Genomic DNA, 26,998 nt, shown 5'->3' on the forward strand with positions numbered 1-26,998 from the left:
GAGCATAATAGGAACTACAGTTGAAAAACTTTTATTCAGAATGAAAAAGGTTCCTCTGGACTAGTTTTGGGTGATGTCTTCAAAAGGGAATGAGTTTGGAGATAACAAAAACTTTTGCTGAAATTACTTGAAGATGGTATATTGTGAAAAATTTCAGTGAACTAATAAAATAGTGTCCTATTTCAAATTAGTCACAATTTTGCTGATAAAGAGTAGAGTCCTTTTCCATCTTGTTTTCTTCCTCTATGTTGACATGACTCAGATTGTTTGTTGACTTCACTGCTGTTATTATTTATAAAACTGGCAGTATCAGAAACAGCTACACTGCTTTAGGTTTGTAGACTGTACAGAGTAAAAAGAATACTCATCCCAAAGATGAGAAAAAAAATTGAAATGGAGCAAAATATATAGCATGCCAGCAAAGGCTGAAGTTATGGTCAACCCATATAATGTTAATGTCCTGCTTTGGACCTATAAAGGTAAATGGTAAAATTCTTTCCTTGTCAGAAAGGTATTTAGCTTACATACAGAGAATGAATGGGAGAAAGGTATTTCCACTCACTTTCTTTTCCTTGTTCTTTAAAATTCATAGCCCATTACTTAAAATACACACTTGGAAAGACAAAGATCTAAGCTTCCAATTTCTACCTGATTTGGAGAAGGAATCTAGAAAAAAGATACGTTGTGCTTTCTGTATCCTGGACTCACCTGAAACTCACCTATCACTTGAAGCACTAACAGAATTGTGGGGTCCCCTACCCCTTGGGATCTGCTCTTACACTGAGGATAAACTTCCATTCTAACTCTGATGAAGATACTATTTTGTCCAAAGTGGAAGACCTTCAACAGGAGAGATTCTTGTATCCAGAAAACAGAATACCAGTCAGTCCAGAAAACTGCAATTTAAAGTTGCAATATCTTTTTTTTTTTCCCTTTTAAATGACTGAAATCGGATCTGAATTAAAATCCACCATATTTCAAGTAAATTACTTAATTAATGAGATTTTAAAAGATCAAACATATTGCAGAGTAGAGAAAAGAGACTGAAAAAAGTGACTGATACTAGAAATTGCCTTGACAGGCTGAAACATCCAAGACCTTATAGGAACCTCAGTGAAATAGAATTCAGAGATTCAAGCTCAGATAATGCAACAACTGGTTTCAATATTAGGGAAAAAACCTGAACTGGGGTCTCCAAAATCAGTGCAGGAAAAGGTGTTTGGAAAGTGGTCTGTCTGATCTAGTCCTGTATTTTAAATTTTTTAATTACTACTGTTTCTAATTTGCTAATGCAGAGCAAGACCTTTCTTATTTCAATTAATAATTCAGAAGAGGCCAAATAGTGACTGCTATAGGAAGGACGCTATTTGAAAAAAAATCATAACAGTAATAGCTACTTCTAACAACAGTCCTAAGGAAGCTGGACATTAATAAAGGGGGAACACTGCCATCCAGGCACTTAAAAGTAGCTGCAACAGCCTAAAACAACGATGAGAGTGGACTACGTTCCCTTGGCAAAACAGTGTTTCTGCTTAAAACGTCTGCCAGAAGATTTACATTTCCTCTTAAATGGCTGGATCTGAGATTCTGAGCAGAATGAGATTCTGCTCCCCTCAGATGAGAAGAAAGCCAGACTCCCAGGAGAGTACTACACTCTAACTTCTACCTTTGCTTCAAATATGAACTTGTTGGACCAAACTGATACAGATTTCCCTATCAAGGTTCTCCTGAACAGGCAAGGAGTTTGCATACAGTTTTCAACTCATGTCTATTTATAACAACAGCTGCATCTTTTCCATGACCTTGACAACCCAAGTGAGCTCCAGTTGACTGCTGCCAAGGGGTGACCAGAGCACACTGAGGCAGTCCCAAAACAACTGAGATAGGCAAGTTGTTATGGAAAAATGATTGCACTCCATTTGTCACTGTCTTTGGAATGGACCTTTAGTGGAAAAGAATTAAAATGCTGAAAGATAGAAGGAGCCTCAGAAGTCTTGTAAGAAATGCTAAGACGCTGAAGAGGTGGTGCCTTAATGAATGAGAGATCCCAGAAATCAGAAACAGTTGCCTTGGTTTTTGCTGTCATTTTTGGCACTACAAAAATAAAATCCCTCTGTCCTTAGCTGTTTGGAAATCCATCCCAAGAGGGTAAGATCCTCTGAAAGGGAACAGAAAAGTGTTATATTGACGGTCGGATTTCAGGAACCAATCCAGGGTTTACGTCACTACCAAATGTCTTGCCAGAAGGAAGGAACTGTTAATCAGACAACCACCTATGGAAAAAATCAGTACTGTGTCCCAGTGGGCTGCTAATTACTGATGCTTGTACTTGATGCTTTTGTAGGTACTGGTTATACTAACACTGGGCTAAAAGAATAGGTTGGTGAAATATTTTTGATCTCTGGTTTGATGTCATTTTGTAGTTTGCTTCAAAGGCAATTCAAAGGCTAGTGGCAAAACAGTAAAAAAGATGAGGAATAAACATTTTTTACAATAAACTATTGCAAACTCTGTATTTTATTAGGAAATTATTAAACCATAATTTTATTAGAATAAAGTCCTGATCTTTTTTTCTTAACTTTGTAGGTTAGTACTTAGAAAGTTCCTTAGAATCATGACTAGAGATACAGATGCTCCTAGTTAATTTTTTGTTTTGATCAAGGGGTTTTATGTTCAGTTAGTTGTATAAACAGAATTATTTTCAACAATCCCATTTAATCCTTGCTTCCCAGGCCTTGTCTTTTGAATTAATTTGGAGATCTCATCTTTAATATCGTACTTGGAAAACTTAGTGAGACTGTAAATGTCTGAAAATAAATAAATATTGGGGAAACTGGGACACAAACTTCTGGAATTTGGTAATTTGGCAATTTAAAAAGGTACTTCTTAAACACATAAATTTGTGTTCCCTGTGTCCTAAATATATGATCCCTGAGGGAGGGGTGATATTTTTGTACTAAAACCAGTACAGTGATCTTGCATGAAGTCTTTACATGCTAATTCAAAACAACAGTCAATAATAATAGTCTTCATGTAACGTCTATGTAATTTAAGCATATATTCTTCAAAGGTATTGCTGACATCAAACATGGACATCAAAGGTAAAAGTGTCATATCCTAGTGTATTCTTGGCCATATTGAAGTATCTTTCAGAAAACCTGGTGACGCAAATCAATCATGGACATATGCCATAGCAACAAATTAATTCAACTTACATAGAGGTTCATTTACATTGATGAAATTCCTAAGCTACAGTTGTGTTGTTTTCTCAGCTTGTAACAGAATGTCAAAACTTCTAGAAGGATCAGGAACTTAGTCAGTGGAGTTTTTTAATAATAGAGCTGGTGGATGTATGCAATAACAGCTAAAGAATTGCGAGTGACATTTTTTGTAGAGGTAGATAGCTTGGCTGCTGTTCAGGTGACCTAATTTTGAAAGTCCTTGAGTTGGAAACTGGACTTACGATGTTCTCTACCAAACTCAGGATGCAATATAAATAAGTACTAAGCAAAGCAATAGACTGATTAAAGGAATAAAATACTTACTGGCATTTTGTTATTATTAACTTTAGTAACTATCAAACAAGCAAAACAATTATTCAGACTCAAACTCATTGTTTTTGACCTTGTAATAAATAAAAGCTTTCAAAAAACCAATATAGACTAAAATATTAAATCCTGGATCCAAAAGAGAAAGACAACTCACAACAAAGTGATTCTATAAGCACAAATGTTCCTGAAATCCTTGGCTGAAAATGTAGAACATGAACAATAGCCTGGCTCATGACTGTGGAAAAAACTGTCTTCATTTAAAATGTTTGTCATCAATATAATCCCATCTTTAATTATAATTAATGCAAGGGACTTTTATATGCTGGAATGGTAACAAGAATTCAGCTTTTACAAGGGTACACATTTGTTAATTACAGTGGAGATTGATCTTAACATGGAGTGAAGAATAATGCTTAAAGGTGTCAAAGATACAATGAGCTGAAGACATTACAGTAGCTATAACTTGAAGCACAGACAGTCAGGAAGTACTTTATGAGTGACTTTTAGAAAGACATGTTTATTTCCCTCTATTAATTACTAGGATTTTTTTTCCAACTTTGGCCAGAAGTGTTGTTTAGATTTGTAGCTATTGGCATTTAATTTGTCAGGAACTGAACTGCCAAAAGCTCCATCTCAATCTTATCTTAACCAGTTTACAGTGATGTAAGCACTTGCCAGGCTTCTTGACCAGCTGCCAGAAGACACTGGCCACCATTTTGGTTAAGTCCTCTTAGAGTTAAAATACAGCTGATATTGAGACCCAGGCACCAAAAACTATTCAGGATACCCAGTTCCAGCTAGTGCTGCTGTTTGCCTCTATATATTCTCATCCTTGTGACATCTATGCACCTGGGTTATTTCATGGCTGTGCTCACAGTTAGAGAGGAAGATAAAAAACTACTACTGTATAGCAAACCGAGATTAGCTTTGAAGTCCTTTCATCAGCAGTGACCAATGAGGAACGCTTCCTTTCATTTTGCATGCAATGCAATTGCGACTGTACAGCCACGGAACTCTCTGTTTGGTCTAGGGCTGTGTCTGCTCACACTGACTGCCAGTGTGTATCAGTTGATGCTAAACTTCAATTACGTTTGCTTCAGCAAGGGTCCTTGTGGTTGGGCTGCAGCCTGTTTCAGGATACTTGAAAATGTAGCCTTTCCCATTTTACAGTCTCAGATATTGACAATTGTGCAAGGGAACTTTGTACACTTAGGCAGCAGTTAGAGAAGATTGTTATGCTGCATGAAGTTGCTATATCTAGCTAAAAAGACAGAGTAACTATGAATTTCAGTCCTTGCTGATGTTGGAGTGAATTTTGCTTTTTTTATATAACTGTAACATGAAATATTACAGTAAATGAGAAATAAAAAATATTTCTTCATAGGTAAGTTGCATCTTAAATCATGTCAGAAGCCTGAAATATTATAAAAAGCCCTCATGTAACCTAGAATGGCAAAAGAGCACTTTGACACACTACTCTTGTTTGTGTGCATACCTAAAATGTGTGACTGTAGTATGATGTAACCACTATCTGAGTTTAATCAATTTTAGCACAAAAACCAGTGAAGAAGCAGTGACACTGACTGTAAGATATATTTGTCTACAGCAGCAGCCAGAGACAAATGCTTGAAGTGATCTGCATAAACAAATTTTAACGACAATCTGGGTGTTGGCATGCTGAAACCTACATAGTTGCAACTGCACTATGCCTATCCATGTCAGCTAGCACAGAAATCTAATCGTGATTCTTGATTTTGTATTTATATACCCTTCATGGAGCAGCATAATTTATCTCACTAAACTTCATCTGTTTAAAGTGTGGGCATTTACTTGAAGGCATGCCTTTAACCTCTTATATCCATCCCAGTTTTCATAGATTTCTACTGAAAGACAGTATGAATGATCTGCTTGTCTTTTCTTTGGGTATGGAGGGAGGCATAAAGAACACGTATAAACCTCAAAACATTCCACTTCAAGAAATTATTCTCATTTAAACAAATCCATCACATAAAGCTAAAAGACCTTAGAAAACACAGCATCTTTCTTTATTATCCTTTGGGCATCAGAATACTCAGCAGACATATAAATTACCAACTTCACCCTGAATTTGTGGAAACTGAGCAGACCAGAGCTTCACAGAACGTTCACAAAAATGACCACCAATACAGACAGACTGATCTGGTTTCCAGTCAAAAACCTGTTCAGTTCCAATTGAAATGGTAGCTTCTCACTAATTATGAAAAATAAGAGTAGGATCTTGGAAAACACAAAGGTTGCTTTTGAATAAAATGAATGCCCAAAGTCACTTACAGTCAGTAACTGACTTGAGAACAGAAACTTAATACCATCTTCCTTTTTCACACAGGCATACAACAATAAATGAACAAGCCTTTAAAAATATAGCAGGAAACATAAATTTCAATGATAATAATCTTGCAAAGTATTTTTATAAATATGAATAAAATAAGCATGCATGTAACCAAGTTCAAATAGATATAAGGTTTACATGCTCTTCATATAAATTGTAATGCATATTTCCCACAGGATTCTCAGGATTGCTTTTAAAACATTACAAAGGGTGTAGAATAAAAGCTACAATGGAAATTACCTGATTTAAAGTTCTACTGTAAATTGCTGTGTGCATCTCAGGAGCTTTCACTGGTCCCTAGTACATGCTCAGCAGCTCACAGGCACACTCAGCAAGACTGGAGTAACAAGAAGCTATGAACTCTGTAAATGTTTGTTAGTGTTTCAAAAAGTATTCTACCTTTTCTGATGAGATGACTACAACTGAAAAAATTCCCAACACCCAAGAACTTACTTGCATGCATAAAGCATTTCTGCAATTTGCATTTTTACCTTTAAGCAAGACATACAAGATGAATTGCTGTTGACTAAACCATCTTTTTTCGCAAAGCAATGTTGTAGTACGGGAATTTACTGTTAGCTGATTATATTTATTGATTCACAATGTTGAATCTGCCACTCCTGATAACCCAAAGTTGCAGATGTTGCCTATTCTGTTGAAAATGACTTTCCTTTTTAAAAATTTTCTAAGATGTCTTGGAAATTTGTCTCAGTATTAGGGGTATTTCAGCAGGGATGCTATTGAATAATTTTGTCAACTGATGACTTTTAAGCATCTAAATTCAGACATTACGTAGTTTAAAAACCCAGTATTTCACCCTTGGTACCTGCAGTGTTACTTGCCTCTCAGTTTACCAACAGCAACTGAAATCAATGGAAAAAAGTCAAAGTTTCCAAGTTAGTCATGTAGGGATTTTATAAAAACAATTTTTCATCACAGAGAAACGAAATGTCATACTGTGAGGACTGCTGCAGATAATGTCTAATCACTCTAGACTGAAGCTGAGGATAAAGATGTCTTCTTCATAGACAACAGATGAAGTTGCCATGAGGCTCCTAGACTTTCATAGACCTCTCTACATGGTACCAATGGGGCAATTACAGAATTTCAGACTGCAGTTACACAAAGCTTTCCAAACATTTTGCAATATTATTCCCAAGGAAATTTTGCAAATGAGCAAAAAAAAATCTACAGAATCTGAATACAAACTACAGTTATATTTTCAAAAAGAAAAAAAAGTATTAATTTTAACCTATGTATGAGACTATTATTTTCATTAATATATGCACATATAATTTCACTACAATATTTTTTGATGTTATATGTTGATTTTTACAATGATATGTACACTAGCTTGGGGATATTGTTTTTTAAAACATTCCACATGCTTGATGGTCTTTATACTACTTGTCTACCCTTTCACAAACCGCTAAGTGATCCTTAAAGACTCTTTAGTCTGCTTATTTTTCTTAATCATCATTGCATCTGTGAGGATGCCATTTACCCAAAACTAATCCAAGATTTCACGGCACTTGAGTGACCATCTTTAAAAGAAAGACTAAAGGAGGTCTTCACTTCACTGCCTCTGAGTAGAATTGCAGCAGTCTTTACCAGGCACAGAATGCCAACACAGACAGGAAGTAATTTAGCATTATGTCATAAGCCTGAAACTTTTCTGTGTTCTCTTTTTTGACCTGCTAACTGATGAATCAAAGCATAAGTTACAGTTTAAACTTTGGGGGTTCCTTTTTTTTTTTTCTGTATAGCAATTATTTCATGAATCATATTATGCTCCTTGGAATTACATTTTCACCTTTCTTACTATTTCTAATCAAGCAGGAACACATTTAGCTATGGCATGTGACTTATCCCAAACATGCATTTGTGAAAATAAGAACAAGTGTACATATAAGTGTACAAAAGAGATGAAGTACATAAACTGCTATGAAGCCAACCTCATTCTGCGTATTCCATTTGATCATTCATGAGGCTCTGAGCCAAAATTATTCCATCAAGCCTGTATAACTATGAAGCAACCCAGAATATAATAAAACCAGTCTAGGCTGAACCCTGGTAAAAGGTCACACTACAACTACTGACCTGCTACTCCAAGAACTGATGTAAGTGAGCATAAAAACTACAGTCACCCAAGGAGGTTCACCATTCTAAGAACTGCTGACTAAATCAGTAATTCTTGAAAATTACTGATGCAGGCGTTTGTCAGAATTATTTCAATATTATTATGAGGATAAGCACAGCCTTCCTGTATTATCAGACAATTGGCTTCAGTTAAAGTTCTAAGATTATTCTTTTGAATAGAAAACCAAAAAAAATTCTTTCAGCTTAAAGTCATGTTAAGTCTCATGTTTCAAGGTCCATGAATCTCAAAGCGATCTGAACCACATATTGGAACTGAAAGTAGCTCCTAGCTTTATGAACAATGCATATTTTAGCAAGAAATTCTTCTTATCATGTTGCCAGCATTTCCTGCTTTTCCTTCCTTCATAGTTGTCTTCCATAGCAACATAAACAGCACTGAGAGCAGAGGTCATTTTCTCCTCTAATCTGGCCATTCAATTAGTAGCCAAAGATAAGTATTACGTAAAGGAAGGGAAGGTGCTGACAGGCCTAGGAAAACTCTGTTCATTGGCAAGGAATTTTTTTACTCAACTTACCTTCTCCTGATTCTGGCAGAGAAGACAATCACATTCAAAGCAATACTGGCGCAGCAGTTGCTTTTGGCGTTCGCTGGTAGGCATCAGTGATTCAATATAGCTGATGGTGAGCTGCATGCATGACATAAAAGAACAGAGTTGGTATATTTTACAAAAAATCCATTTTCAGTGTATGTATAGCTAAGGTAACATTTTTTGGATATAACATTTTTTCCAACATAAAATACAATGTTAATAGACTATTCCCTAGAAGAAATTGCCTCCTTTTACAAAGAGTGGGGAAAAAAAAGGGCAAAAATAATTTCCACAGAAGAACACTTCTGCACATTTCAAGATCAATATTCTTTGAAATTATTAATCAACCCCAAATTATCACTATTTCAACTTTTCATTCTAATTTGGAAGATAAAGAAAAAAGAAAGGAGAACAAGAAAGGAGAACAAAGAAAGTCAGTATTTGAATTCCATGCGAATGAAATCTCATTTTCTGTCTAACTTCAAAGTTTAAATGTGTATTTACCACTGCTGTTATACAACATTCCACTATCTCCAAAAATTTTTTCTCAAGGAAGCCCCTACTTTCTTATATGTTTGTGCCTAAGGATAATTCCCCCTATGTCATACCCATATTCAGTATGTCTGTGATGTTTCCCTTGTGACCAAGGAAGCACAAAAGCATTGCAGTCTAAGTTGTTGAAACTATTGACAAGAAGATTTATTAAAATGATAAAAGAAAATTTGTGCCTACATTTGTGCCATTTTCAACTCCTCATGCTGTACAGAGTGAATTCCAATGAACTACAGAGAAGTCTGTAGTTTGTTCACTTTGACACCTGCCAGAAGGAATTTTACAGGGCTAACCATTTGTAGGGTTCTTGAAATGTTTAAAGTGCTGCACAGGCACAAACTAATGACAAGGAAAAGAGTATAACAAAAAAAACCAGTCCAGTTCAGACCAGCATGCAGTCAAACATGCTATTGAGTGATTACACTATGTGCCCAACACACTTTGAAACATTATAGAGAGGTCAGAGCTAAAAAAAATCAGGTCATTACTTCATCCTGAGCCTAGACACTTCAACTAATTGGTAGAATTTTCACATGGTTCTCAGTTAAATCATGAGAGTCCACTCAAAGAAATTACAGGAAAACCTGACCAATTTGTAGCAATGACTACGAAATCCATTATCAGAACCTGCATTTTGTGAATTAGCGAGCATTCTAATTGAATGAGCAATTAAGAAGCAACTAAAACAATGCCTGCTTTCTTTCTTGCTTGCTATTACAGTGTAATTTGATTACATACTGAAAGAGGACTGTATTAAAAGAAGTCTATTGAGATGGAAAAATTAAGTATTTAAAATTATCATAAGCAGAAAGCCTGCAGAAAAAATAAATATGGTCTCATAATTGAAGATTAATAATATACTTAATGAAAGAGACAAATAAAGTTCCATAATTAATCAAAAGTTAGAAAGTGTGAGAACTTTTAGGTTTGCATTCTATATAATGTTGTTCTGTCCCAGCTTGTGCATGTCTGAGCCAAGAGAGGATTAGTTTCACCACTACTGGCTTACAGTAGAACAGAATTATAGGCTTCCCTCTGATCTTTCTACAGTGAATGGATGGAAATTGTTCTGCCTATTTATTTTCCACTCTTTTCTCCCAACCTCGATATCTTCTGCCCCATTATCTCCAGCGTCCCTCTTATTCTTTCTCTTCTCTACCCCTCAACATGAGTATAATTTTCCTGTCTTATTCTCACCACCTGATTATCTAAACTTGTTTCCCATCCCTCAATTCTAGCTCCTTAAATAGCCATTCTTGGTACAATGGGATGACTTCATCATTGTGCCAGTCTCAGATCTGTCCTTATGCCTCATCTAACACCTTTTCCCCATATCTGATCACCTACACACTTACTCTCCCAAGTTAAAAGTCCTTGTTGCCCTACTCTGTTTTCCCAAACATCTTCAGTGATCCCAAAAACTTTCTCCTTGCTTCTTTCTACAGCTGGTTCTAATCAGCAACTTCCCTAGTGTGGCAAGAAAGATGTCTCCCTTCCTTTCCACAAAGCATTTTCCAGCCAAGCTGCAGTCCTAACCTCATCCTTCAGACATTCCAAACCCAATTTCCCTCTCCCATCACAAGCCTCCTGATCATTGTGCCTCCTTACAACTTGCAAGTGTTTTCTGTCAAAATCATTCCACACAGGCTGTTCCCTGTCTCTTATCCTCTGCATAAACATCTCTGGTTCTGACCCATGTCCTACTGGGCTTTAGGTTCAGGTGGCATCCAGAAGTAAAAGGGATTTGACCAAGTTCAGACACAGTGCAAGACAGTAGGAATCTTCTGGGAGAAATAATTCATGTGAGATTAGTCTACTCTTTGCCAAAATGTTTAAGACAATGCTTTAAACCCGATCATTACTATTGAAACCATCATTAGGCTGGGTTTAGTTCTAATGCTGCAAAACAAACACAGAGCCAATACTTTATCTATCATCAGTCTACAGGCTTCATCCCTTTCTCTTTTTATATTTTTGGCTTTTTTTTTCTTTCTTTTTTTCATTTATGTTGCAGAAACCTTGGAAGTAGAAACAAGTTTGAAACAAGTAGTTTCTTTTTCAGAGGTTATCAAACAGTTGTGGATATGAATAGTCACATAACAACCTGCTCTGGATTAGAGCATTATGACTGGGCATAAGGAGGAAGACAAGAGGCTTTTAGCATTTTAACAACTTAAGAGTTTCTCTTGCTGTCAGAGGCCTGAGTTCAAATTTCCAGTCCTACCAGCAGAAATCCATAAGTTGTAGCTCGCAGCTTAAGTGGGAAAATATAATTAGAATATCTAGAAACATGACCAACCTAACAGCGACTAAGCCTACACTAACCATTTAATTGTTTAAAAATAAGAATTTTGTATTCAAGTCTCTCTTACACTTGTTTTAATTTTGGATCACTTCATTAGAGGCAAGGCTCATTTAACTTGTACGTAGTTAGGAAATATGCACATTTATCAAAGGTTGTCTTAATGGTGTTTGCATGTGGGATGTATGCTATTAATTAAAACATTATTTCAGCTGACCAAAGCTTGACTCTTTATTGCATCGCTTATGAAGAATGCAGTAAATCTTTTGCCCCCGAGCTGAAGAATATATATTAAAAAACAATTATGAAGGCATGAGACTTATTGACTCAAGACATTTAGCACTCTCTGAGCCCTGCTTCTCACTCTGACACAGAAATTCTTTAACCATGGGTATGATGGTTAGTTTCTCACGTTCCTCATTTGCCAAATGAGGTGGACACAATTTTCCAGTACTGCCATGCTGCAGCGGACTTAATTTATGGGTTTTTTTTTTGTAACAGACTATAAGCTACAAAGTGTCTAGATAGAAAATTCTGTAGAAATTTAAAATTAATTATTTTAATGCAAACAGCAGGGAGAAAAAAGTGAATCTTGTTTTTGCAATCATAGGTCTCAGGGTCTTAGAGAGGGTTTTGTACAGAAGTCTGTTAATAACACAGAGTTATAGACTGTTATGGGTAACAGTCTGTGCTCTTTCTGCTTTGGCATAAAAGATCAAAATGCCTTCTAACTCAACAAAAAATTTGGTTTTAAAAAATGTAATGTGACAAAATGCAATGTGGCAAACATACAGCGATATAAAACTTCTCATAGAATTTCAATAACAAAAACATTATATAATTTGGTTGAAATCTATCTTGAAAATAGATTTAATTGATCATTCGAAATTATGATCTGTGTTTAGTATTAATTTAGAAAAAAAAAAGATGCTCTGCAAGGGTACAGTCAGTTATGTGATTTTCTGAAGAAAGATACAAATTTGTTGTAACTGAACTCTGAAGCTGATGAGAAGCCAAGCACCCATTTTGGAGCAGAATTGCACCTCAGCTAATCCATTCTGTCTCTCTGCAGGACTAATTGCTTTGAAGGCATACAACTTTTTATCAGAGAAGAGGAAAAACCAGCTTGTGCCTGCCTGCAAAACACCAGGTAGCCTCAGCAATTAACAAAAAGTCAATTGAAATTGTAGCACACATCTTGATGCTGTTTCAAGTGGTTACTTAAGGGTAGGGAAAGGATGAAGACCTCTTCAGAGCAGGCTACTTGTCTTTTTGACAAAACCGGCTGATAGGCTACCTTATCACTAAAGGAGCCCTCATAATCTCTAGGTGAATAATTTTTGCTTTCTTATGATCCTTCCCCATATCTTACCTTTCTTTGTGAGACTTAAATTTCATTTCTGTGAAGAGGAAAGTGCAAGAAAAGGAAAACTTTGTATGCTGTCAAATTAAAATCACCTCAAGTTATCAGAACTGTGATAGCACTACAGAGAAGTTGTGAAGGTCCCATCTCTGGAAGAGTTCAAGGCCAGGTTGGATGGAGCTCTGAGCAACCTGATCTAGTGAAAGGTGTCCTTGCCCACAGCAGGGTGGTTGGAATCAAATGATCTCTGAGGTTCCTTCTAACCCAAGCCATTCTATGATTATCTTGATGGGCAAAAATTTCTTATAATTAGTTTTGAGCTGCTGGAAGCAAGTTTCAGAATTCAGAAAGTCCTGCAGTCTTCAGAAGGGATGTATAGAAAAAAGTCCCCACAAAAATCTATCAGGTTGTTTTTTCCCTTCACATTATTAGACTCAATTATGCTCAAAAACCTGCTATAGAATAGTCTACAGAGCCTTAGTGGCCCTTATAGCCACCTTGACCCCACATCTATGCATGGAGATCAACAGCTGCTCCCAAACCTTCTTCTTCTTTCACTTCTTTTGTCCTCTCCTGTTTCATTCCCGTGATGCCACTTTCAGGGCAGAAGACATTTAAATGTAGCTGATCAAGCACCAGAATTTGGGGTACTAGCATAGACCCATACTGCCTTATATGAATTATAACAGAGTCAGAGCAAGGACAGGTAAGTTAAAAAAAGAAAGGTTACCAAGCTTGAAGGAAATTTTCTAACAGAGCCAAGTTTTCACTTTAAAAATTCTACATTCAATGACCATTTTAAATGTCATTTAAATAAGCTACATAATGACAGAAATGAAAGCCTTTATTCTGAATATCACCTAAAGCATTCACTGGCAAAAACCCATGGGAACAGTTTGTTTTTGTTTTAAATGGTAACTTTCTGCCCTCAAAAAGCATAAAACATCATTAGCATAAAAATCAAATAATATACTTAAATATAAATCTGGTTTCCAAAGCAAAATTTAAGGACCATATACTTCTTACTATTTCTGCAACACACTGACTTCTTAAAGCATAAATCTGGTTTCCAAAGCAAAATTTAAGGACCACATACTTCTTACTATTTCTGCAACACACTGACTTCTTAAAGCTTTCACCTGGGAAACCACGCAGTTACACATGAATCCCTTCTTTCAGTGCCCTCGAAAAAAAAGTAACATTCATGACTCATTATTTTGTAGCACTTCAGGACTGTCAACACTGCCTTTGCCACAGAAAAAAGGCCTAGATTGCTAGGGTATGATTTTTGGGAGTGATTAGTTTTCCAAATATACAACACCATCAAATTTAGCAGTTTCATTCTATAAGGATACAGGCAAAATTCAATTAAAGCACACAAAATGCCACATGCTTTCCTGTCAAAAACATGCAAAGCTGAAGAAATTTGCCTAGACATGAGATTAAAACTGAAATGAAACAACTTCAATCAGAATATAAAAACTTTTTGAGGTTCTCATAATTTTGCATGCTTTTTATCACTGACCTGATAAATATAATTACTGTGTATAGCTTGAGTACTCTGAAGTGTGGTTGGGGCATAAATGTTACTCCTGAAAAAATCTGCACTACACTGCAGCAACTACATCCAATGTAATAACTTCTAGTTTACAACCAAAATAATATCTAGTGGTTCCTCCCTCTTTATATGATTGTGTGATGACCACAGCAGCCCACGAGCTCAGAGCCCTTTGTTTCTGTTTTCCCTGTGACTATAGGTGTTCAACAACTCCTTAACGTGTACACTGCTGTAGTGTACTCTGACAGAAACTACTACAAATGTGCAAAAATATTTTTACTTCTCACTAGCCTAGTGAACATATCATATTGCAGTGGCTGATACTTTCAGGGCAACAGTCCAGAGGCGCTATCAAGTTTGTTCTTGTATGGATGGGAAGGCCATAGTCCTCTTCTACTAATCTGAGGTTGACTTGCTACTTAGCATCTTACTCCTAATAAATTTTGTGCTTACTTCCTTTCTATTAATTATTATATAGGGAATCTCATTCTGTCTGAGTCTATTGTAACAGGATAAGACAAATTTTCTAGTGATTATATTTAAGTTTTCTTGTTGCCCCATGGCTTGAAATAACATTCATCTTACCATCTCAAGGCACCCAATCTGATCAGAAAACCCAATCAGATTTCTCCCTAATATATTTTCTCTCCCATTAGCTCAGATTCTGATGTCTGTAATGGAAGTTAAAACTCAGCTTGTAACAGGTGATGTAGCTGAAAATAATATTGAACTGCTGACTTGTATATACCCTCAAATAATTTTATTTCCCTCCCTCTTCCCATAACAGATCTAAGTTAATACTGACTTTGCAGCTTTATTTTGTCACTTAAACCTTAAGCCATTTTTCTTCCATAGACACATCCTTATTTAAAGAGTCATGTACCTCAGACTGAGACTTTTATTTCCAGGTAAGTCAAGAGGACAGCTGCTTTAACATAGTATGTAGGTTTACATGTTCCTTAAGGCAAGTACTCCTTTTGGTACCAAACCCATAAGGAACAGTTGCAACAAAGACACTAGAACATGAGCTCTTTGGAAAATTCTGACTTTATTTTACCACCTCAATGGTGGCAAAGTGTTTTAGAAAATACAATATGCCCACATAAGGTGCAGTCATTTTAAAGCCTATATTAACACAACTGCAAAGTCACCACAGACAAACTAGTCCTAGCTGCCCTGCTTTGTAATTTACATGTATTTCCTGATTGCCTTACAAGGAACTAGTAAATTACACCATATCTGTTTCACCACCAGTTTTAATCTAGAGATTTCTGGGGGCTACAGACCACTAATACAAAGTCTAAAATTTGGGTCACAGCTTCAGAGCCATAGTACAGTCTGCACATCATACCTGCAGAGAATTCTACTTCACTTCTCACTCCAGAACCACCCAGGGCCACATCAGGGCCTCTCCACTCAATAAAAGCTGCTTCTCACAAAGAATTGCCTTATGAAATTTACTTATAAAAATATACCCAGGTACAAAATAAGATAGCTTCAGAATCTTTAATAATTAAGCTTTAATAATTAAACCAAAGGCATCCTGGAAGACATTAAAATCGACAGTATTTTTAAATAAACAACCCATCTTAGTGAACTGGGAAGCCAACAGGAAAGTTATGGTTTATGGATAAAATAGAAGAAAGGTGTCTGTAATTTGGCTTAAAGGAGAATGACAGACTAAAAGATGTCTACAGTTAATAGCTTCACAAATATATATTGCATTCTAAAAAATTTCCCTTAGCAAAAATGCAAAAACATTTCTGCTGGTTCTTAACAAGGTTTTACCTAAAAAAAATATTTTACCATTTACTTATTTTCATGGCCTACTATACGTGAGAAAAGATACATTAAAAAAAAAAAAAAGAAAAACTTCATAGGGAGGAAAAGAGATACTACTTCTAAATTAGAATATATATGCTTTTCATATTCTTGGGGTTTTAAACACAGGTGTGAACTGTATTTACATTAGGTCACGATTTTGAGATGACCAATAGCTGGGACTGTGTAGGTCATTGGTGCATCTAAAGTTACATATATACACACATCTTTGCAGGTCTTATTAAGCACATTCAATACTGCATTGCTGCAAAACACATTTATTTTGAAATTATTTCCTAGACACAAATTATTATTTTCAAATTAGTACAAATGCCATCATAAAGTTGAGAATAGCTTAGACCAAATCAGAAATCTCTTGAAAAGGATATTTTGAAGTCTTTCCTAGTGAAATGGACAAGAAAACAAACCATGTTTTGCTGCTCGCACTGTCAATGAAAGGTTTACTACAACTGCATGGTTGCAGGCAGACAAATGCTTGTTGTTGCAATGACTTAGTGAACACTGCATTCCACTCAAAAATATTCTAAGTGTTCTGTCAGGGTAAAGACATCCAAAAACAAACAAAATGAAGTGCCTAGAGGAGGAAAGGAGGAACAAGAATTTATCAAGACTGCTAGTGATTTATGAGAAGTAATGATTATGGGGCCCAGGCAGTGTGAAGAGATTATTCTATTTATCATTTCCCCCCCTGATAGCTATGTGCTAGAAAGTGGCATCAATATATCATCAAAATATTAAGCTGGTGGCCCTGCAGTCTGGAATTTATTTAGGGAGATGTCATTGTTGCAGGTGTCTGTGACGGAAGGGAGGACAAGTTAATTACCTCTTCACCAATCTGGATCTCTCGGACAGAGCGAAGTAAAAGCTGGTATCCTTCAAAAACGATCACACAGTTTGGGTCACAGCTGTGGTTCAGTAAAGACATGCTGTGAGGGGTGGTAGAGGGGGAAAGAGAGAAAAAAAAACTTAACAGAGGAGTCTCCATTGTCATTTTCCTTCAATAATTTAAAAGCGTCTAACATGATTACACATGAACCACCAGGCAATTAAGCTATGAAACAAATAAAATCCCTGGTAAATCAACTGCTATTGGTTAGGGGAGGAAAATTAATACTTAGAAGATTTATATTTATTGCTAATAGGAGCCATGCCTGGATCTCCTAATATGTTTCTGCCTTGTATGTCATCAGGCAGGAGAGAGGCAATGGCCTCCCAGCAACTCACCTAGAGGCCTGACTCAGGGGACAGGGCAAGTGGGGAACAAGGTTATCTGGACAGTTCAGAGTGAAAACTCAGCCTTTGGGCTGAATTATATTTCTGCTGCTTCTGCTCAGTCTCAGGGCATTAACCTTATCACTTACCTGACTGTCATTGGAACCACAGCTCAACAGGGCCAACAATCAACCTGTACTTCATATCAGGAGAAAATGGAGCATACTATGTCCCAAAGCCAAAGAATTTGGTGCATAGAGTTGAAAGAAGAAACATGGCCATTGCTTCTGTTTTACACATATTTTCATCCAGCCTCTATTCTTGTGGTATGTGACAGCTGAAGCAGCACTGACCATTAGGGAGCTGCTGCCACCCCCAAGAGACACACATGCTGTACAAACATGCCCCTTCCTCTTCTTGAAGGATGCTGTTAAGAACAACATGTCACTATCTACTGTGAGTCACGTGTTGCATTAGCTGAGAAACAACTGCCTTTGCCAGACCAATCTCAGTTCCATAGCAGAAGTGGGGCTGATGGTTCTTTCCCTATGGGAATGACCCATTGAAAGAATGATTCTGGCATCATCAGCCTGGAAGAATTTTTGGCTTATGCAGCTCCTGGCTGCGTTTATTTGCTCTCCTTGTCTGCCTGATTCAGCAACTCAAAATCCTAACTGTTGGCAAAATACAGGATGTTCCCAAGGGTCAGAGACCTGCACCAAACTATGTTTATTCAGTTTTTGACTCTTAAAGAAGGTATCAACAGGATCCTGACTCTTCTGTTATCCCTTCTGGCTAATAAAATATCTGTGGTTAACCTCCACAAGAATCCAGTGATGTATGCTAGGAGAGAGTATCCATGACACTTACTGTGAGATCATTGGGCATACTCCCAAAGCTGCTGGTAAGGTGATGTAAAGCAGGGCCATAGGATTTTATAGATTTTAAAATATGTTGTGATGTTGAAGCCATCAAGCCATACAACAATGTACAACCTCTCAATGAGGCTAAACAAAGCACTTTTAATTAAATTTCATCTCATGGAAACATTAGTGGGTTTGATGACAATTTCCTCTGGAAGCATATGAATTCATCAGGAAGGACATTTACCCAGGATTTGCAAAGTGCAGATTTAAGTTCAAAGTTTTCCTAGCTCAGAGTGGTTTGCTACAGCAAATCTCAAACTGCTCTGAAGTGACTTGAGAAAGAGTCTCTTGCATCCCTTGGCAATGCATTATCGTTGAACATAGACAGACACTTTATTCACAGTTAGGGGCTTTTTTCAACCAAAAGGAAACATTTCTCTAACAATAATGCTCCAAAATAATATTTCATTTTCCTCAAACGTGAAAAGTATTTGTTTGCATTCCACTATGAAATCAAATGTTTTGCACTTTCCATAACACCAATTACCATGTCCTCCTAACCAACTTTCCCTTAACCTTACCATAAGGCAGGCCTCAAGATATTAAGTTTCCTTAGTCAAATCTTGCATGTGTGACATTAGTAGGAAAAGAATCAACAGTGAGAGGCCCACTGAGGTACTGACAAAATGGTCCAACCATTCATTTACAAAAAATTTAGGTACTAAAATGTCATTTTAAATTATATATACTAATTTTCCATATTAATGATTACAGGTAACTAATTCTATGAAGATAAAACCTTAACTGGGACATACTTCTTACCTAATACAAATAAGAAATTCAAATTCATCTCCCAAGAGACTTATCTTTTCACCTTAATGGTTTGTTTGTTGTGGTAATTTACTAAAACATACTCAATATTTTCATTTTAATTGCCAATTCTGAAGGCTCTCTGCTGTAAAATATCTGTATTCTAAAGCATCACTGAACAGGTTTCCTTTAACTAGTCCCAGTTACATATTTTTGATGTCAGCATTTATTCTTACTTAGAAAAGACTACCACCTCCATAAAAATAAAATATAAAGATGTATCTTATTTAAACTGTTTTAATGCTGTAATCAGGGCTATTAATAATGTTTTCAACTAGATCATATTTTTTATTCTCCTTTAATTTATTTCCATTTCCCAGTTTCTTGTTTAGACATGTTACCTTCTGCTTTGATGGCCCTTACAGCTACCTTGAAAAAAAGGGAAAAAAAACTAACATAGGTTTTGCCTGTGAATGAAACAGTGTCCACAGTACCTGGGATACAGGCCAACACCAACATCCTGCATCTCTCCATTACTGATGGTGAAACAGTTACAGGTCACCTGTAAAAACAAAGGAAAAAATCCAGGATTACTAGAATCATTTGGAAACCCCACACTCAAGTGAAAAAAAACCTTCCAAAATAAAACGAAGGGGCAATTGGTAAATTGGATGGAAAACACTCAAGCCCAACACTGGTGCTCTTTCATTTTTGAGCAATCACGTCTGGGACACACTCTCCTGTAAAACTGCTGTCAATTAGAAACAGAAATATAAGTATCCTGCAAAAATGTGGGGTTAAATACATGCAGAGACCCTACTTTCCTGTCCAGAGAACAAAAAAAAGCCACCCTACACAGAGCCTGAGAAGCTCAGCCCAGAAACAACATAACAGATCACAGTGACTACTGATGAAAGGAGTGACTGTTTCCACGCAGGGACTCTGCTGACATCAGGTTGTTACAGCACATTTTAATGACTAGCAGCAAAACCCAAAGAATATATACGGGACAGTTTTGAAGTAAATAGCAGCTCTGGTTGTGGCAACCTGATATGGATACAAATAAATGCAAAGACTGTGCAATAACATATCTTTCACATTATGGGAATTTTGGTTTGCACGTAAAAGATCCCACAACAAAGCATGTTCAAATTGCCATTCAAGAGAAATACAACCTTTCTTTTAATCTCAAATATTCAGCTTGTAAGTGTATTCTTCCTTCATACAATCATGCAAAGATAAAGTAGTTCTACAAAAGGGAGGAGAAGCATGGAAGACACCTGCAAGTAGATATAACTCTACCCCAAACTATCAGACTGAAGTTTCTTGGTGTTCGAGACACATCAACACTTAGCAAATTATTAGAAAGTATCATTTTCATGGGCTTAAACAAAAAACAGAGTCCACTTGTGAATGTATTTTTTAAACATTTGATTTTTTGGGGAAGAGCTAGTTTGGAGGTTTTTTTAAATTTATTTTTTAGATATGTTGGTCAGTTATCAATGACATACTAATAAAATATTTTGTCTAGAAAAATACTGCATGATACTTCATATTCAACAAAAGCCTCAGGTCTCTTCTGCATAACATGAGATTATTAATATCATTAATTCTCATTAGAACAGAAAATGAGTAAGAGTATGATTTGGCAGACATGAAAATGAGATTTGAAAGTTGCAGTTTTATCCATAGAGTAATTGTCCAGAACAGTAAATGCACACCTATGTTTTAAAGAGGTATGCTGAACAATTTAATAGTATAACTTATCCTATAAATTGACAAATTATTATTTATGAGACCATTAACCATAAGGTGCAAATGAAATCCTCTTTCAAAATTTCTCATACATTTTGACAGCTACATTAATTTAAATAAATGTACATGCAGTAGGGCATGTGTTTTTTGTAAACGGTTAGACAATACTTTGATTAGTCAATTATTTATGTAACCCACTCAAATGTTCTCAATCAATTACCAAAAGCACAGATCTTAATTATTTCTTTCCTGCTGGCATTGGATATAAAGTGCCAGGCAACTTCTGAGCAAAGATTAGTCCATTTCAAGTGGCAATTATCCTGGCTCTAAAAATATTGACTTGATTTTGGTACTTATTGAAAAAATAATGCCTTCCAGGTAAAACAGAAAGAAAGCCAGCTCTTGTGACCCTTAGCTCTCTTTAACGGATTAGGAAGTAGCAGAGGTCAAACATCTCTTGGAACTAAATGAACTCCTCTTTCTTGAAAATCTCTTATTATTACCATAAAACAGTTATATTAATAATATTGAATTTTGATTACCGTAAAGTTATAGAGACTATTTCATCATTTTCTATTAAAGGTATTATGTGAAAAGTTTTAAACAAAGAAGTCACAATAGTTTTACTTCTTCCTTTTCAGAATCATGCATTAGTTTTTTATACAAGGACATATGTGAGGAAAAATGTGAGCGGAATGAATAAGATGAGATTCAGACATCAAGAGCTTCTTTCAAGAGTAGTTCACTGTGAGGCACTTTTTAACCTCTCTTAGATATTTTTACAGTATGCAGGTGCATCTCAATATCCCAGTGAGGTAGTGAAATGCCATCCAGTTTCTAATTATTTGCAGTTTCAAATACAACACTGGGAATCCAAAGTATACAGAGCCAGATCTAAAATGGTTTTTAATACATAAACACAGGCAGAAGCCTAATTGCTCTCATGAATTTTGAGCTACATGATTTTGCACACAATCTCACTACAGGTGCTCTGAGGTTTATTTAACCTCCTAAGAGACAATCTTTCCCCACTTTTAAACTGAGGTATGAAAAAACCCAACAGTGGTAGACATACAATGTGTACTACAGATAATAACCTTAGTCATGGCTTCTTTTTTGTGCTCAGCAAGTAGAGAGAGAGAAACTGAGATTACGGTGATGAGCAGAGGGAGATCTCACAATTTACAGTGTGAGAAATTCTGATTTAATACCAATCTTTCACAGACAGTTACCAGCTTGCAACAGGTATAAAATATGAAATATCCATAGTCTGTCACCCGAGGATGTGGTTGGTTTTTTGTTTTCTTTTAGATTTGTTACAAAGTCTCTAAAAATCTACTGAATCACGTCTACTTTTCTATTTACATAAACTTATAGGAGGTTTCAAATCTCAAAGTTAAAGATCAGTCCTACTAAGGGGAGTTATGCAATTTCAACACAAGAGTTGATGTTGTAGATCACACTTGCAAGAAACAAAAGGAAGAAGGTTTTTTTTTATTTATTTTTGCAGAACACCCAAAGAAAAATCAGTTTTCCTAGCTTCCCAGAATTCACAGAGGTAGCTCAAATAACAGCTAAATCTAGAGTATCTAACGTTGCTTCAGGAAAGCATGGGTAAACTGCTTGTTCATGAGGCGATTGTTTCCAGATCAAAAACAACTGGGACTGGAAGTTGACTAATTCTGTTTCTAAGGGAAAACCCAACCAACCAACCAACTAACCAAACCCCTCACAAAACAATAACAAAAAACCACCACCACCACAACAAAATACAACAACAAAAACCACCACCACCAACAAAACCAAACAAAAAAACAAACAAAACCCCAAACAAACAAACAAAACCCACAAAAAACCAGAACAAGGCAAAGCAAACAATATTTTTCTCCTGTGTCATAGATTTCTTTCAGGTTTCATGGTCACCTTGTGCCATCTTTTTTCTGTCCTAGCTGTTCAGCCTTATTCCTTATATTACAACCAGGTTCTGATTCTGTGTGATCACAGATTTTCAAATAAGAAAAATAAACAATTGTTGGTAATTGAGTGCTTCAATAAATATGTTCTTCCATCCAAAGGCATGTCCTTGTCATCTTAACTCCTGCAGAACCATTTATCGCAGTAATTTAATTTGCGTTTGTCCGTCCTGATTCCTCTAAAAACTCCTACCCACCTACAAAGCACTAAAACTTTAGTTTTACACATAGAAACAGAATAGAGTACTCACAGTTTGTTATACCCACAAATAAAGAAAATTGCCACATATTTCAGAACTTCAAAGTGCAAAGATAAATTCCTTGTCATTTCTAAAATTTCTGAAATAACACCCCTTTCAGCATGAGAATCAAGAGAGAATTCTCAGGGGAGAGTCACAAACTTTTCAAACATCTACAATGCAAAACTTAGAAGTATCCTAGAGCTCTGAGGCTTATCATCATAGCTTGATCAGTCATAGAGTTCACTAACAGTTTAAAGAATCAATTCACAGTGTTTAAGTTTGCTCCATGGCAATAAATCCTGCAAGTTTATTTAAAAGGAACTACTATTTCAAACAACAAACATTACTATATAAACTGATTGATTTAAATAAAAAGATTTATTCTTTTGAGAGGTTGAGTATATTTTAGAGAGGCATCCTGTACTCGGTAAGGTAACCCAAGTAGAAGACATAATCTTTCCTAGACTGGTAAACACACTATGAGTAAACCAATTTTTCTGACTGGTCAGTACTCTCAGGCATACCTTATCATCAAACAAAAATTATTGCAATCTGTTAAATTTGATTTCCTCTCTGAGTGACTAATGAAAACTCTGTAAATTTACCCCATAAAGAGGTCACTGTTCTCAAGATGTCTGGAACTACTGTCTGAGCAATCTCTGTCTGTGCCAGACTCACAGTCTAGTGGACAGCCATGAAGATTTATTTCAGTGTTTGGATTTGACAGAGTATGAAGGTTTGTTTGGCAACATAATGAGTTGAATTTGCTTTCAGTTCAGACCTCATTCATATTGCTTTATACTAAGGATTTGCCTTTGGGTTAAATAAAGCAGAGTTAGACTTGATAGCAGGACATTCCAGATTTGGAATTTTGGACAATAAGACAATGAAACACATCAATAACGGAGTAAGGGAAAGAAAACAAATCACTATTGGCTAACACTTGCTGCACTGATCAAATTACAAACATCAGGGCTAATAATCAATCATTTTGTCTCCAAGTGTTTCTCTAAGTTACTGCAACGCAGTAAGGCAGTTCTTATAATACATGTAAGAAACCCTCACAAGAAGGACTACCAAAGGATTATTGCACTGATAGAGTCAATATAATTTTCAGCTTTGATATACAATGACTCCAGTCATCTCAGTAAATGGTGTGTTACAGCTGGTGTATTCTAACCCACCACCAGGAAGAAAGCCATAAGTAACACTTTTTTCCCCTAATTTATGAACTCAATGTAATGTAAATTAAAGTTATATAAAAAGCCCCTTCATGGATTATTAAGTTTCTCATTCATGCCATAGCTGGCTCGGTGTGCTTGGTCATTGCCAAATATTTAACAAAAGATACTGCAACCAGTTCTCAAAAGGCCCCTTGAGAGACTCAAACATTTTTCCAGGAGGAAGAGGTGAGCAATAAATGCTATATGAGGGGTACATTAACGCAAATGACCAAGGCGTACCCCAGAGACCTTCTAGCACCACTACATCCCAGTACAGCTCTGCACTGATGGCTCTTTCCCACTTGAGGATGAACAGATACCAGGCACAGATGGTTCATAGACCTCAAATCTGCTAATGACTTCATTTGGCACATGGAGCACTAGATTAACAGTGCTAAACCATAAATGCACAGTATGCCACGGCAGTGACAGATCTGTCAAATCCCTGTTTTGAGTATATGTCACTCAACTGCTTGCGCTCACTTTTCACTCAACTGCTCGTGCTTACAGCTCGTGACACCCAGGTTTCCCGTTCAGGAAGAGCTTCTTGCTCTGAAACCTCAGCTCTGTCCATGGTGGAAAGGCATCTGCTAACCTGAACACTGTGCTGAAAGGAGCCCTGTTACAAGGCACGTTTGAAAACTACATACATGCTTACATGTACATACATGCTTACATGTTTTTACTAAATCAGGAACTTTTAATCCAATTCTACATTACATTCAACTTGGGACCTACTTACTGGCTTCCATGGGAGCCAGAGAACCAAAACTAGATGAAAGAGACATCTGAAAGAAGAAAATAACTGATGGGGAAAAAAAAAAAGATTCTTTTGTTCCAGACAGAAATCAAAACATATTAGAAGAGTTTAGGGAAAGTTTTCTTACTTAGATTTTCAAACTAAGTAAAGCAGACAAGAAGTTAACTCTTCATGATATTTGCTCAGAAGCCAAACCATGCTGCAATACCATCAAGTTTGGAGCATTTCTTTCAGTCCTTGACTGAATTTGCAATATTTAATTTTACTTCAAAAAATTCCTATTAATCTCTTGCGCCAAAACATCAATGTTTTGGCTGAATTAGAGACTACAATTACTTACAGTGAAGATGTGCATTTCAAATGGTTTTCTTAGTTCTTCCTCTTATGTCTTTGGACATCTTTCTTCATATTTAAGTATTTCAGGCTTTTTTTGCTATCCTAGCACATAAAAGTTTCTGATGAGTGTACAGAACACAGGTATCCATTGCAGATAGGTTGTCACTGCCAACAAGGCAGTAGACCAGAAATTTGGCCTGACATTAACAGATGATTTAATGCAAGTGTGCTTCAGGCATCCCTTTACAGTACTCAGCTAAGTGGTGCAATTTTGATTGGAATGGAATGAAAATAGGTCATAGCAAATTGCCTTCACTTTTCTTAACCCCACACATACTTCTCCAATCTTTCAAATAAAAGTATTTAGCTACGCAGTTAAATATATTTGATTACTTAGAATTTCAATGCCATCATTACTAGGACAAATGTCACGTTTGCTATGGTCCTATGGTCACCTTTTCTTTTTTTTTTAATATGTGTGCAACATGTAGTTATGAAGCTGAGACTTGAAAAGATGAAGCTCAAAACATGCAAACTTTTTGCACTCTTTGGGTAAAATGAAATATCTTGAAGTTTTGTAGAACTCTCATTAAAAGTTTTGTGCAACCTGTCCTAAGCTTTTGACAAGTTTCTCCTCTGACGACAGTCAGCAAGTCCCATGTTCCCCTTGATGAAATTCTAGCTTTTACCCAGCCCTGTAAATGTCATTATTATTCCTGCTTTTTGGAACAGAACTGAAATGCATCTATTTCTGGAGCAGAACTGGAGAGTGGGAGCTGCAAAGTCACTAATGGATCATATTATTGTATGCTTGAAGTATTTGGCATTATTAATTGGAGTGGAGTAGGGGCATGACATCCTTCTCTTCATCCTCATTTTCCTACTGCTAAGTCCACTGCTGTAAAATGGGGCAGAGTTATTAACTTCATTTCAACAGCCACTGCGTGCCCACCTATTGAAAACACACTGTTTGTTTACTGAATCAGATCAAACTTCATGGGAATTCAGGAGTGATTAACTGACTCTGTATTTATCTTGCCTATTTTGTTACAGATAGATGTTTATATGCTTTGTAATGGTATATTAAAAAAAATAAATGTGGACTTAATTTTTATACCAGCAACCATAGCTGAATTTCAACCTAATTTTTCATATTACATAGGCAAAAGCAAAACATTAATGAATTAGTCTTATACAACCTCAGCTAATGATACAGGCGGAAAAAAGTATTATATGTCACCTCCTTCCATTACCCAGATGATTTCCTCATACCAAACTCATAACTGCTAGGCAGTCCAAGGTAGGTGAGAAGAAATCTAACCTAAATGTTTCAGGGTTTGACGACTTCATTATCACAGATGCAATGTAATTGCTATTCATTTGGAGGTGCTTCTTGAGCTAGACCTTCAAGTATATTTACCTCTTGAAGTTCATTGAACATAAGTCTTTGGATTTGGTCTGTTGGGCTTACTGGATTTTTGCCTCTCTTTCCTTTTTCTCTTAACTCTTTAACTATTGCCCAACAACATCTTTTCTACTGGGGTGGTGGCAGGGAGGGGTTTGAGGATGAGGGGGAAGATGAAAATTTGGGGAAA

At 36.3% G+C, this 26,998-nt stretch overlaps 2 protein-coding genes across 4 annotated transcripts in view; one reads left to right on the forward strand and one right to left on the reverse strand.

Annotated features, from left to right (window-relative positions):
- The window catches only part of CNST (consortin, connexin sorting protein), a 668,223-nt gene that overhangs the window by 272,266 nt on the left and 368,959 nt on the right, over window positions 1–26,998 (forward strand). The window lies entirely within an intron of this gene.
- SMYD3 (SET and MYND domain containing 3) overlaps window positions 1–26,998 on the reverse strand; it is a 399,664-nt gene that overhangs the window by 64,513 nt on the left and 308,153 nt on the right. For all 3 annotated transcript variants that reach the window (XM_051783348.1, XM_051783349.1, XM_051783350.1), the window contains 3 exons: window positions 19,609–19,676; window positions 17,050–17,152; window positions 8,595–8,705 (listed from right to left, as the gene is read on the reverse strand). In XM_051783348.1, coding sequence (XP_051639308.1) covers window positions 8,595–8,705; window positions 17,050–17,152; window positions 19,609–19,676 — 282 coding nt within the window. The remainder of the gene's footprint in view (window positions 1–8,594; window positions 8,706–17,049; window positions 17,153–19,608; window positions 19,677–26,998) is intronic.

This window comes from Manacus candei, unplaced genomic scaffold, assembly GCF_025592945.1.
Source record: "Manacus candei isolate 608988 ecotype Guabito, Panama unplaced genomic scaffold, ASM2559294v1 h1tg000017l, whole genome shotgun sequence".
In the NCBI taxonomy this organism is placed as follows: Eukaryota; Metazoa; Chordata; class Aves; order Passeriformes; family Pipridae; genus Manacus; species Manacus candei.